This window comes from Gorilla gorilla, chromosome 5, assembly GCF_029281585.2.
Source record: "Gorilla gorilla gorilla isolate KB3781 chromosome 5, NHGRI_mGorGor1-v2.1_pri, whole genome shotgun sequence".
Classification (NCBI taxonomy): domain Eukaryota; kingdom Metazoa; phylum Chordata; class Mammalia; order Primates; family Hominidae; genus Gorilla; species Gorilla gorilla.
The window spans coordinates 70,258,965-70,273,848 of record NC_073229.2 but is presented as its reverse complement, the minus strand read 5'-3'; the positions used below and the strand labels follow the sequence as shown (position 1 = coordinate 70,273,848).

General features: G+C 40.3%; 1 protein-coding gene across 6 annotated transcripts in view; it reads right to left on the bottom strand.

The window, feature by feature from the left end:
- Positions 1-2,699: 2,699 nt before the first annotated feature.
- EFHC1 (EF-hand domain containing 1) overlaps positions 2,700-14,884 on the bottom strand; it is a 73,534-nt gene continuing 61,349 nt past the window's right edge. For 3 of the 6 annotated variants that reach the window (XM_004044191.4, XM_055391755.2, XM_055391756.2), the window contains 2 exons: positions 4,773-4,983; positions 2,700-2,853 (listed from right to left, as the gene is read on the bottom strand). In XM_004044191.4, the coding sequence (XP_004044239.3) occupies positions 2,782-2,853; positions 4,773-4,983 (283 nt within the window). In that variant the 3' untranslated portion in view covers positions 2,700-2,781. Of the gene's footprint in view, positions 2,854-4,772; positions 4,984-7,838; positions 12,330-13,451; positions 13,566-14,884 lie in introns of those variants that run through there. The other 3 variants (XR_008681105.2, XR_008681104.2, XM_063707659.1) reach the window with 3 other exon arrangements.

Genomic DNA, 14,884 nt, shown 5'->3' with positions numbered 1-14,884 from the left:
ATACTTGAAAGTGAGATACTCTTTTAAATAGTTATGAGCGACTGAGGGTAAAACAAAACAAAACATGGGTTATTCCCAAGATAATAACCTGGAACAGAAAAGGAATCAACATAATACATTCACAGCCCTTTCTTTTTTTTTTTGTTTGAGACGGAGTCTGGCTCTGTCGCCCAGGCTGGAGTGCAGTGGCGCAATCTCAGCTCACTGCAAGCTCCGCCTCCCAGGTTCACGCCATTCTCCTGCCTCAGCTTCCCGAGTAGCTGGGACTACAGGCGCCCGCCACCACGCCCGGCTAATTTTTTGTATTTTTAGTAGAGACGGGGTTTCACCATGTTAGCCAGGATGATCTCGATCTCCTGACCTCGTGATCCGCCCGCCTCGGCCTCCCAAAGTGCTGGGATTACAGGCGTGAGCCACCGCGCCCGGCCTCACAGCCCTTTCAATAAGCTGGTTACAAGTGGCTGAGCTCGTTAGGGAAGGAAACACCAAGGGAAGTTCCCTAGAAGTTCTGAGAGGGCAAAGCAGTCTGAATTCTGTGTAACTCTATCCTCATTCATACCACATTTTGGGTGGCTTCGGGGAATTTGAGATAGCATGTTTAAAGATGAACTTAGTGGCTGACTTCAACCAAAGAGAAGCCCTGTTTGTAAAAAGCCAGTCAGAGCTCACTAGAGAATAGTAACTGCAACTAGTCTTTCCTTCCTCTCTCAAGGCCAGGCTCTCTAAAAGCAGTATTTTTCTAACCTTTTTTTTTTGAGATGGAGTCTTGCTCTGTCACCCAGGCTGGATGGAGTGCAGTGGCGTGGTCTTGGCTCACTGCAACCTCTGCCTCCAGGGTTCAAGTGATTCTCCCATTTAAGCCTCCCGAGTGGCTGGGACTACAGGCACATGCCACCACACCTGGCTAATTTTTGTATTTTCAGTAGAGATGGGGTTTCACCATGTTGGCCAGCCTGGTCTCGACCTCCTGACCTCCAGTGACCCACCCGGCTCCACCTCCCAAAGTGCTGGGATTACAGGTGTGAGCAAGTGTTCCCGGCCAAATCTTTTTATTTTTTTTACTACAACCCACATCAAGAAATAAATTTTACATCATGATCCAGTAAATACACTCTCATTTGAAACAGAAACCTCAGCCCAGCATGGTGAAACCCTGTCTCTACTAAAAATACAAAAAAAAAAAATTAGCTGGGTGTAGTGGCCCACGCCTGTAGTCCCAGCTACTCGGGAGGATGAGGCAGGCGAATCACTTGAACCCGGGAGGCAGAGATTGCAGTGAGCTGAGATCACACCACTGCATTCCAGCCTGGGTGACAGAGCAAGCCTCTGTCTCACTCAAAACAAAAGAAAAAAAGAAAAAATACCCTGCTAGGTATACCAGCTATTTTCTATTACATTCCTTTTTTTTTTTTTTTTTTTTAAATGCAGGTTTAATGGGCCTAGAACCACAGTTTGAAAAACAGGTGTATATTTCCCTCAGTATCAGTGTGGGCAGATGGGTAGTGGTGGGGCCATTGACTAGCAGCAACAGCGATACTGCATACTGATTCCAACATCCCAGATGATGCTTCTAGAGAATTCTAACATTCCTCCTGCTCTTGATCATTCTATATCTGAATTAGTCAGGGTTATCCAGAGAAAGAGAACCAATAGGATGTATGTATATACACATATATGTGCACACATATACATACTATATACATATAAACGTGTGTGTATGAATGTGTACATATAAAAAATATATATATATATATGTAGAGAGAGAGAAAGAGAGAGTTATAAGAAATTGCTCACACAATTATGAAGGCTTACAAGTCCCAAGATCTGCAGGGTAAACTGGCAAGCTGGAGACCCAGGAGAGCTAAAGGTATAATTCCAGTCTGAATCCAAAGGCCTAAGACTTAGGAGAGCTGATGGTTTAGGTCCAGTCTGAAGGTCAGCAGGCTCCAGACCAACAGCTGATGTTTCCATTTGTGTCTGAAGGCAAGAAAAGGCTGATGTTCCAATTTGAAGCCAGTCAGGCAGGAGGAATTCTCTTACCTGGGGAAAGGTCAGCCTTTTTATTCTACTCATGTCTTCAAATGATTGGAGGAGGCCCACCCACATTAGGGAGGACTATCTGTTTTACTTAGTCTTCTGATTCAAATGTTTATCTCATCCAAAAATACCTTCAGAGAAACCCCCAGAATAATGAAATATCTGAGGCTGGGCACAGTGGCTCATGCCTATAATCCCAGCAATTTTGGAGGCTGAGGTGGGAGAATTTCTGGAGCTCATGAGTTTGAGACAAGTTCAGGCAACATAGCGAGACCTTGTCTCTACAAAATAATTTTAAAAATTAGCTGGGCATGGTGGCTTGAGCCTGTTGTCCCAGCTACTGGGGAGGTTGAAGTGGGAGGATCACTTGAGCCCAGAAGTCTGAGGCTTCATAGAACTAGGATAGTGCCACCACACTCCAGCCTGTATGACAGTGAGATCCCATCTCTAAAAAAATTTAAAATATTTTTTAAAAAAGAAAGAAAGGAAATATTTGGGCCCCCTGTGGCCAAGTCAATTTGACACACAAAATTAGACACTGCTATACCCCTATCACCCTAAATAAGGCACCAATCTTAGATCCTATTAGATCCAATTTAGTTTCGACTTCAGTAGGAGTGAAATAAGAACCAAAACAGAAATAAAACTTCAGGAACTCTGTAAATGCCTCTATGAAGAGTGTAAGGTGTATTTCAAAGCACAGTTCCAATATCAAAAATTGTCTTGCATTTTCTCATCAGCAGGTCAGTTTGAGAAAGCACGAACAAAGTTATAGTAGTTAATCTTGCCTTCTCCATGAGAGCACATCCTGATTAACTGCAGAGAGAGCAAAGAGAATAGGTGAGACAGATCTGCAGGGCTTCCGTCAGCTCAACTGCAGAGTGCGCTTATGCATAATGATCCCGAGCCTTTGTAAATCAGTTCAGAATTTTTGTATCCTCAAGTTGATTCTGAAATGATCCTGTGAACCTGGCAGGTAGGACAGACATTATCCTCATCTTACACTTAATGAAACCAAAGCTGGATGGAGTAAATGACCTTCCCTGTTGAAGGCCGAAAGAATGAGGGTCATGATCAACTCAGTATACCACTGGAGGCTCTATGAGTAAACAGTAAACTGTTTCTCGTGAAAGCAGGATGTTGGCAAACTGACAAACTGCGTCTGCTGCCCAGAAGGAATGCTGAAGGCAGTCACGACCCAGGCACAAGTGTTGCTTGTGATTAGACACATCTGAAGCCTGTTAGCAATAATGTGAACCTGTGATCAATTAATCCCTGCTCTTTCTACCCAATAAATATGAAGGGCTGTAGCAGCTCGGGCAGTTGCCTTTGCTCACTAGAAGCAGGGAGCTCTCTTCTTTCCCTTCCTTTAAAATAGTTACTTTTGTTTTAAGTTTTCATTTCTGCTTTCATCCTCCTTCGTTAACTCTCGTAATGACAGTCTCAAGTAGTAACAGTAGTAATTGTCGTAGAGATGTCTCAAGTAACCGTGGCAGTCTGCCACACTTCCCAAGATTTCAGAACTAACATCCATATTTATAAAAGCACTTTTAGTTGTTTTTATATTCAAATAAAAGACTGTCCACTCAGCTCATGAGGAGTAAGACTTTTTAAATAGCAGGCTCTTGCTACCACAGCCAAACGGAAGGGTCTGGTTATGCCACTGCTCAACCTGTGTCCCTTAAAACTCAACTATGACTGGTAACAGACTGATTTTCTGTGGTTATTTTTATAAGACGTGCAAATCTGTCCCACCCCCACTTCCCTGCTCCACTTGCCAATGACTGCCATCCCTCTCCCCCATGTCAGTTCCCACATCAGACAGTATGAAGAATTTGAAAATCAAAAGTTGGGCATGCTGTCAACCTAAAATTTGGGGAGCTAAATGTGTGTTTGGTCCACATGAACAAATACTCTTCTATCTGCCCTCCTACTCACTCCCTGCTAATGTTTCTGTCTATGAAAAATCCTCATCTCCAACCTAGTCACTAGCCCTAAACCAAACCCTTTCCTAAATGACTCTTAAATTCTGAACACCTGTTTTGGCTAAAAGATCTTTAAAAAGGCCTCAGAAACTCAATATTTTTAATCAGTAAGAATGTCTCAATGATCATAAGCCACAGTCCTTGGCATTTCTCAGGGGGGCTTTGTTCTGACTTCCAAGGGAACCCTGGCTAAAGGGTTTATAATGAAGAAAAGGCATGAAAGTCCCCCTTCAACTCACTTATGAAAATTCAAGGAAGAAAACTTCCATGCCCTTCCTCCATCAGCTGCTGGCCATGCTACCACTACTGACAGATGCCACAGCCCTCCTGCAGTGGTCACGCCTTCTTCAATGCTAACCCTGCTGATGGGCCAGTGTAGGTATCAGCTGTGAAGGGTATCAAAGGCTGCCAACCAGTCTGCTCTATCAACTTATCTTTGAGTCTCCCCTTGGTAGCCGCCCCTCCTGGATCGTCTCTGTTGCCCTTCGTCAGTCCTGACATGTTGGTCTACTAACCACTCTGTGTTGTCCAGCCCCAGGCCCACTTAAAGAGATGCCCTGCAACAGCAATTAGAAAAGAATACCAACGCTAGAATCAACGGGCAATACCTAATCAGGACAGAATAGTAGATCTGATCTGAACATCCTAAATCTGGCCCAATTGTAGTGAAATACACATACAATTGCCTTTAGGAAAGAATGATCAGTGCCTAGCCTCTGCAATCAACTCAGAAGAGTAATTCATACTGACCTCCTTAACCAAGGAGTCATCCACTGGGACGTTAAGCGATTCACAGATTTTAAAGAACATGTCTCTGTCCACATATCCTGAAGCTTCCTTGTCATAAATTTGAAATGCCTCACGAATGTTGTCTTTGCATGAGTGATCTTTCAGTTGCTTCTGAATTGTGTCTATTAATGCTTCCAATTCCTGCACACCTGGATCCTTTTCAGTTTGCTTGCTGTAGAGAAAGGAAGGAAATGACTGCACATGGTATTTATTCTTGATCAGTCTCATCTCGGTGACCAAAGTTCTTACTTGATGAAATCAGGGAAGCTTCTAATCACAGCTTTGAGACTGAGCTGACCAATAACTGAACACTTGCCCACAGGCCGATAGCTGACCTCCACATCAGGAAGGCCCGACTGGGGGCAGTTTTTTGAATTTCCTCCCTTCTTGCTCAGCCTCCTTTCCTGCCATCTGTTAATCACCGCACCACAAGGAGGCAAATCTAATACCACCACCATGCCAAATTTGGTATCTGTGGGAATCACATCATTGTCTCTTCCTACTGTTGCAGATTAATGTTTCCTCATCTACAACTAAATGCCTGAGTGATATATATAGAGATGATAGATACAGATATAAATATATAGCTATAGATCTGTAGCCAAGAATCAACCTTTTATAGTTTTAATATTATTCCCTCTCCAATTCACACTGAATTTTGTGAAAGGTTATCTATGGAAGCTAAGAGATTGCTCTGTGAGGTGGAGTGAGAAGTTTGGGCTTAGCATTTACTGAAATTAAGAGAGAATAGTAACACAGGGTGTTGGGAAGAGAGAGGTCTAACCCTTCAAAAAACAAGCACAATAAGTAGAGGCTCAATTTTTATTTCCTCTGAACATGAAGGTACAGTTATAAAATTAAAAATTTTAGAGCTGAAAGATTCCCTATTTCATCTTCATAAATCCTTTTAGAACAAAATGGGCCACATAAACTCAGTAAGCATTCTTCCCTCTTTCAGTGATGAGAAAACACATTTGAAGACCCGAGTGACTGATCCCAGATCCCATGTCAGCGGCAAGACTAGCACTCACATCCCACTCCAGTTCCAACATATTCTCTCAATTATGCCCAGTCACCTCTCACTGAATTCCTCTCCTTCCGTAACTTGAAAACTATCAATCTACCATTGCTTTTCTCTATTTACTTTTCTTGCGTATAATATTTTTAAAGTTCACTGTTGCAAATAGCCTCTGTTTAACTTATTTCCCTCTTTTACCTGCTGGCAAGTCTTGCTGGGGAAGGTATAAAGTGGAATAACCTTTCAGGAAAAATTTGGAAACATGAAGCAAAAGTCCAGCAAATAATCTCAAATAATTTATCCTAAGGAAATAATCATGGGTTGTATGCAAAGATACATCTATAAGATTGTTTTGAGATAGTCTAAATGTCCAAAAATAGGGAATTAAATAATTTACACTACAATAAAGCAACAGAATAATACTGTAGCCATTGACAATGCTGCAGAAAGAGTATAAAGATATTTTTAGTGAGAAACTCAAGACATAAAAGTATGTATAGAGTGTTACCTTGTGTTATAAAAGTTGTGGGGGAATAAGAGTATATACTTAAAGTTGCTTATATTATTTAAAGAAACTCTGAAAAGATATTCAAAAAAATAAATGAAAGAGGTAGTTACCTATGGGGAGTGGAGGGTAAGAAGTGGGTACATGAAAGATGGGGTAGGAACAAAGCTTTTCCTTGGTCCCTTCATATCTGTGTCTTAAAATATTTCATTTCACATGGGTTCATGATAGACTATCAAGTGAAAAAAGCAAAATAGTATTACAGAATTTTCCACTTTATATGCATATTTAAAAACAAAATATTAGAAGTAGTTATCTCTGAGTTATAAGATTTTCAAAAATTTTTGTTTATTTCCATTTCTATTACCTGGATTTTTATTCCCTACATTTTCAAATTCTGGTCATGTGTTACTTTTGTAGTAAGCCAAGAACAATAAAAATTGTTGTAATAATCCCGAATATCTAAATGCTCTCTGGCATTATTAATTATAGAAGCAGAATATGTTTATCTGATGAATGTAATTCAAATCATATATACTAAATTATGTATGACCACCAGGGAGCTATTTTAGTGGCAGAAAGCAGTCAAACCTCAATCTTGCATGTGTTTCCAAGAACCAGAGCCATGAAACATATAAAGTTAAAATGTGATCATCCAATCATTTGGGGAAAGAGACAATAACTCTCCCTTTCCCAAAGAAGCCAGATTCCCATTCCCCTTTATACAGCAGGAAAAATACCCATGGCATCTGCTGCCTTTGAGCAAGATGGAGTAAATTCACAGATAGATGGCAACAGGTGGTACTGTTTAAGGAAGAGCTAGTTAAAGTTACAGCCCCTACTTTATTGCCAAAGCCCAAGTCAGGGCACACTCTGGAAAAGAGCTGCAAGTTACAGGGCAAGGTTTGCTCACATGGCTCAACAAGAAAACAGAGGGGCCAGCTGGTTATGCCCAACAGGGACTGCCAACTGAGAGGTGGCTGGAGGTCCTAACATGCTGGGTGAACTCTGTGCCAAGCCCTCCAATGACCTTCCTTAACTTCCATAAAAGTGAACGTGTTTTATAGAGTGGCTAATCTTCCAGAGGTAAGAGGGATGTCACAGTTTTCTGTGTGCTCTTAGAATATTTTGCTATGAGCATCCTGGCAAAGTCCTCCACTTACAAAATGAGACAGATAAGCAAAAAGAAGGAATAAGGAAGAGCAGGTGTGCTAGAAAGATGAAAATGACAATGGCTTCATTTTTAGTTGTACAAAGTGGGAGATGCTGGTGGCTCAGATGGACAAAGACATGTTGAAAATAGATTCAGCAGAATGGAGAGCAATTCAGATACTGCAATGTCTAGAAAGTTTAGAGAAGGCAAGCAAAAGGACCAAAAACAGGACCTTGAGAAATGCCAACCTAGTAGATGGAAGTAGGAAAGACACACACAATAGGCTTTAAGAGAGGTAGGACTACCAGAAACTTTGAATTTCCAGAACTCAAGAGAGGATTTCAAAAGAAGGGTAATAAAGAGTAATCAATATTATATGTAGATCAGAAAAACTAAAGACTATACCAAGGGGTCAACAAACTATGACACCCAGGCCAAAGCCAACCTGCTGCCTATTTTTTATACATAAAATTTTATTGAAATATAGCCACTCCTATTCATTTATGTATTGTCTATGGCTGCTTTCACACTGTAAGGGTAGAGTTGAGTAGTTATGCCAAAGAAGGTATGACCCATAAAGCCTAAACTATTTACTACCTGTCCCTTCACTTAAAAAAAAAAATTGCCAACACTTGCTCTAGATTATGAGCTCCCTATTCTCTCATATAATTGCCTAAGCATTTAATATAAAGTTTGGTATATGGTATAAGCTCAAATATCTGTTGAATTAATGACTAAATGAGAAGAGTCCATTATACTTGGAAACAATCAATGACCTTCAAGAAAGCAATTTATGAAGCAGTCATTAAAAAAAGTCAAAAAGATTCTGGAGCAGTCAGGAAGGAAGTGGTTACAGACACAAAATAGAAGAATTAGATTTGAAGAAATAGGAGGAGTTACTTATCTCTGACAAAAGAAGGTAAAGAGAAGAAGAGTGATAGTAGAGAAACATTCTAAGATGAAGGGTGAGAAAACTGATGAAGCCCACATTGGATCATTTGATCTCATATTTGAAACCAATTACTTCTATTTCCTTAAAGAAAATGGAAAAGAAAATGAGAATATTTGGAAAATTCTCATGGGAAAAGTAGCTAGAAGTGAAAAAGGATTAAAAAGATAATTGAGTAAGTGAGTAGGGTCCTCTTGAAGCTGAAGTGCACAAATAGGCATGTTAATGAGACAAGAATAATACATATGAACAAATGTGTGTATGTATCTATGCTATTCACACATGTGGATTTCCTGTGGAAGGTAGGTTAATAAGTGTGTGCATTTGCTGGCCTTAAGTCTGAGTTCAAAATACTGCAGTGGAGGACCCCAAACCCAAAGAGAATTTAAGAACTTGAAGATGAAGTTAATACTCAGTTACCTATGCATTATTCTAATTTTCTGGCTCAGAGAAAGCAAATGGCCAACTCCAAATTTCATCGTCTTAGAACTGACAATTGACATAAAAAGTACTGGTCTGACAAGTACTCATGATCCCCTTTCATGACTCTGCAATGAGTGGCAAAATATATTTGTAACTGCATTTCCTTAGAGTGGGATTCTTTACCAGATGGGTGAGTCAGGAGCTAAATGCAGAATAGCTAAGAGGCACAGAAGATGCGACAGTGGATTTGTATCGTCTCCATGTGTTTTTCCTAATTCATCTCTCTGACCCATCACAAGAGAAGAAGGGCGGGGGTGAGGATCAAAATGAGGATGGCAATGGATCTCTTAACCCATGTCGTAGTCCATTTGTGTTGCTATGAAATAACTGAGGCTGGTAATTTATTTAAAAAAAAAAACAGGCTTATTTGACTCAGAGTTCTGCAGACTGTATAAGGAACATGGTACCAACATTTGCTTCTAGTGAAAATGTCAGGCTGCTTCCCTTCACGGTGGAAGGGGAAGGGGAGCAGACATGTGCAGAGATCACATGATAAGAGAAGAGGCAAGAGAGAGAGAGTAGGTGGTGCCAAGCTCTTTTCAACAACAGTTCTCATGGGAACTACAAGTGAGAACTCATTCCTATGAGAATGGCACCAAGCCATTTATGATGGATCTGCCCTCAGGATCCAGACACCTTCCATGAGGCCCATCTCCAACAGTGGGGATCAGATTTCAACATAAGGCTTCATGGGGCCAAACAAACCATATCTAAAACCATAGCTTGCTGGGGCCAAACAAACCATATCCATATGGCAACCTAAAATTTGAATTTCTCCTTATTTTTATTGATATCATATTCTAAGAGTCACAGTGGTATCTTTTCCTCATTACTACATTTTAAAAAACTTAAATTACTAAATTTAAAAAAATTTTAAAGATGATTTAATTAGTGGTATGCTGAAGCAAGAAGCTTTCCAGTGTCTGCTGGTATTTGCATAAACAAGGGACAATTACAGAAAAAAACTTTTGGGAAGTACTTGAATTAAATACATGACTATGAATATGAAGTGGGCCTTTAATGCTGTCCAACCACCAAACTACGCTTCTCTAGTCCGTTCAACCTCCCACTTTCCTGGAGAGCTATCATATTTGTTTAAGTCCTGAGGCATTTTTTTTTAAAGATGTGTCCATGAAATGAGACAATTTTTTTTTTTTACATTTTAACATCTCTGGAATTAACATGCATTTTCAATTAATGATATGGATTATATTTGGCAATTTTTTCTTTCTTAGTAGTAGCTAAAATATGCTGTTTTAGATTTTATTTCATATTCATTTTATTGATATTTATATATTCAATAAAATAGAGCATTTCATAACTTCTCTCTCTTGAAACCTCCAACATCTCCCTCTATCCTCACTCTTTCCATTGCACTACTATCACGAAACAATCACAAGGGCCTCCCAATATCTACCCACCTACCAGAATCTGAACCCACATATGCTGCCTTTTTCCTGTTGCCCTAGATCAAGGTTTTAAAGAGTAATCCCAGGACTCTTGGAGGTTCCCAAGACCCTTCAGGGGTCTGTGAAGTCAAAATTATTCTTGTGATAATACTTAGTCATTATTTGTCTTTTTACTCTTGTTTTCCCACAAGTGCACAATGGAGTTTTCCAAAGGTCACACAACACAGGCTATCACCGCAGGCAGAATACAAAAGCACATGAAAATCCAGTCATCTTCTATTACTAAGTAAGTCAGACATTAAGAGGTTTGCAAAAATGTAAAGCAATATCACTCTTCTCACTAAATTTTTTTTGTTTGTAAAAATTGATTTTTCACAAAATTATGTTATTTGTGTTGACATGAAATGGGTTGTTTTCAAAATAAATTAATATTTGAAAATTTTTCAGATATAATTTCTAATATGCTAAATAGCAATAGATATAAACACGTAAAAACTCTTTGGGGCCCTCAATAATTTTTAAGGGTATAAAGGTGTCTCAAGACCTCAAAGTTTGAGAAATACTGCCCTAAGTGAATAGTTGGTGTTTCTATCTGAAGCCAATTCCTCCACTCATACTAAACCCCATCCTCTCACAAACTCCAGAAATTGTCCCCGCTCTCTCACACACTTATCAATGTTTTCCTCTCTATGGAATCATTCCCATTAGCATACAAACATGCTATTTATTCTATGTAAAAACAAAAGCAAAAACAAAATAAAACAAAACCTTCTCCTGACTTCACTTTCTCTGACAGCTGCTGCCCCATTTCTCTGTTGTCCCTTGCACCAAACCTCCCCAAAAGAGTAGTCTCCACTCTGATCCAGAATTCCTCTCTCCCATTCTCTCTTAAATCTACTGCCATCAGGTTTTCCCCGTCTTCCCATTCCACTGAAACTCCTCATTAAGGTCTCCAAGGTCCCCAATTCCCTTAATATTGCTAAATCCCCATCTGACATAATGAATCATTCTGAGGTAGGAAGTGGGACTCGACTCTGGAGGCTCGGCTCGGACACAGGGCCAAATTGAGGACTAGCTAAAATAGGTCTGGGGCAGACGCAGCTTTCCATAAGACATGCCCACCAGTGCGCCATATCAGTTTACCATCGCCATGACAACATCCGGAAGTAACCACCCCTTTCCACAGCAAGGATGCGAACACCTGGAAGTTACCACCCTTTTCCTGGAAATTTCTGCATAATATGAGTGCAGAACTGCCTTTGAGCTACAATTTTGGGCACAATGCCTATGGGGTATCCCTACTCTACAAGGAGCAGAACCTCAGCTGCTGCTGTACACTGTTGCTTAAAAACAGTTGCTGTTTAACAGCACCAGCTCTCCCTGGAATTCTTTCTTGGGAAAAGCCAATAACTCTCCCTGGCTGAGCCCTAATTTTGAAGCTCACCTGTCCTCCATCAAGTCTGCCTTCCTTGATATGAAGGCATTTCTCAGTTTGCACAGTTACAAGACGCATGAATTTCGATTACCACCATTTAGTAAAATAACCCATTCCCCCAACAACATGGTTCAAATTTCAGTTAACACAGTTAATAACTATGAGTAATTGCATAAAGTACAAACTTATCTGTCAGGACTTTAGTCCACTAACCACAATGTAATTAAACAGATGCATATCACAATCAGTGACAATTACATCACTTCTTTCAAAGTCTGTTGGTGACTAGTCACTGTATATTTGTTTTATAGTTCACGCAGACAGTAAAGTGTGTAGCTATGTTGCCTCCTTGTCTCTCAGTGATACACAAACTTTATTTTACAAAAATGGAAAATCAAAAGAGAGAATTGGCCAATAAGGATGAAAGTACAGCAAAGATGCAAGAAGTGAATTCAAGTCAAATATAAATGGAGTTATAGAAGAGAAAGCTGACTGTAGGAATGTTGACACAGCTGCCTTTCAAGAGACTCTGGATGTGCAGCCAGTGGAAACTGGTGAAGGCAAACCTATCAACATAAATGAGAAAAGTGTTTGTAATAAAAAGAATGAAGATATCCCAGATGCCTATAAAATGCTTCACATTAAAAGAACTCTCAGAGATATTTCATTCTCATTAAATGAAGTCTAAGACATATTTTATAACATTGAAAGCAAAAATCATAAAATGTTGGAAGTTGATCCAATCTTAAATAGGAATATGACAATTCACCAAGGCATAGAACAGATGTTCAGTCTGCATCATAACTTATACAATGAGAAGTAGGCAAGTGCTGCTCAAACCACTTTTGATAAAGTTTTTATAAAGAAATAAAACACTTTAATTCTTAATGTTATCAGTGTTTTAAATTACAATGTGCTAAGTAAAAATTAGTTTTACTATTTTTTCATGTCCTTATACATTTACAACCATAACATTTTTAATGCTGTGACAAATTTTTTTTTTTTTTTGAGACGGAGCCTTGCTGTGTCGCCCAGGCTGGAGTGCAGTGGCGCAATCTTGGCTCACTGCAACCTCCGCCTCCTGGGTTCAAGTGATTCTCCTGCCTCAGCCTCCTGAGTAGCTGGGATTATAGGTGTGCACCACCATGCCTAGCTAATTTTTTTGTATTTTTAGCGGAGACAGGGGTTCACCATGTTGGTCAGGCTGGTCTTGAACTCCTGACCTCATGATCCGCCCACCTCGGCCTCCCAAAGTGCTGGGATTACAGGCATGAGCCACCACGCCTGGCAGTGACAAAAATTTTTAAAGGGCACAGAACAATTGTACATTTTCCCTTTGATTATTAAAATTGTTTTGCATGTTATTTTTTACAGTCCTACGCTACCCCTTCATTTGGCATCCAGGATACCACATTTTCTTCCTGCTTTATTCGTTTTCCTTTTCAGTCTCCTTAACTGTAAGCGTTGGTGGACCCCAGAGCTTAGTCGTTAGAGCCATTCTTTTCTTTAGCTACATTAACTCCTTTAGAGATTTCATCCAGGCCAGGAGCAATGGCTCACGCCTGTAATCCTAGCACTTTGGGAGGCCAAGGAGGCAGAATCACTTGAGCCCAGGAGTTCTGGGCAACAAACTGAGACCCCTGTCTCTACTGAAAATTTAAAAATTAGCTAGGAATAGTGGTGTGCACCTGTAGTTCCAGCTACTTGGGAAGCTGAAGTGGGAGGATCTCAGGAGTTTGAGGCGCAGTGAGCTATTATTCCACTATTGGCACTGCATGCCAGCCTGGGTACAGAGCGAGATCCTGTCGAGAGAGAGAGAGAGAGAGAGAGAGAGCATGCAGTCTCACAGCCTAAAATATCACTATATGCCAACAACTCCCACATTTACATCGCCAGCCCAGACCTCTCACTCAAACTCCAGATTTACATATCCAACAGACTATATGCTCTCTACTTGGCTGTCTTAAACCTAATATATGATATATCCAGAACTGAAATCCCCACCCCAACCAACAAAGAAGGCAACTGCTCTACCCACATCCCGCATCTTCCCCATCTCAGGTGATCACAATTTCTTCCTTCCTGTTCCTCAGGCCAAACATCTTGGAGTCATCCTTAATTATTCTTTCCCCCTCATATCCCCTAGAAAATCTGTCTGAAGTCCAATTGGTGCTACCTTCAAAATACATCCAAATCAGACCACTTCTCCCCACCTCCACTGATACCACCATCCTGGGCCCAGACATCATCGTCTCTTGCCTGGAATACTGCAATAGTCTCTTAACTAATCTCTCTCCTAATCTATTTTCAACAAAACAGCCAGGATAGTTCTTTTAAAATATATGTCAAATCTTGCTACTCCTCTATTCAGATGCCCCTGCTCCCAATGGCTCATTTCATTCAGAGAAAAAAGCCAGCACCTTTCCAAAGACCTAGTAAGTCCTACACAATCTAGCCCATTGTTAATTTTCTAATTCCATCTCCTACTCCTCTTCCTCTCACTCACTCTATTTCAGCCACCCTCACTGGCCTACTTCTTCCCAATGTTCCTTGAGTACTTTAAGTAAAATATGCTAGTATTTAGGGCCTTTGCATGCACCATTTCCTCTTCCTGAAAAGCACTTCCTCCAGAAATCCACCCAGCTAACTCCCCTCAAGTGTTTGTTCAGTGTCACCTCAAGGTACAACCACCTACCCTGACCTACCTTCACAACCTACTGCCACTCTCCAGAAACACTTACTACTCTTAATTTGCTCCAATTTTTACAGCATTCATCACCCAATATACTGTATAATTTATTTGTGTTATTGTCTATCTCCTGCTGCTTGGAAGGTCAACTCAATGTGGGCAGCAACTTCTTGTCTATTTTGTTTACTGATAAAAGTCCAAGGGCCTAGTGATAGTCTCTGACACATAATAGGCATTTAATAATTATAGCTGATCCTTGAACAACAAGAATTTGCATTGCACAGGCCCACTGAAACCTGGATTTTCTTCTGCTTTGCCACCCTTGAGACAGCAAAACCAACCCATCCTTCTCAGCCTACTCAACACGAAGATAAGGATGAAGACCTTTAAGATGATCCACTACCATTTAATGAATAGTAAATAATTTTCTCT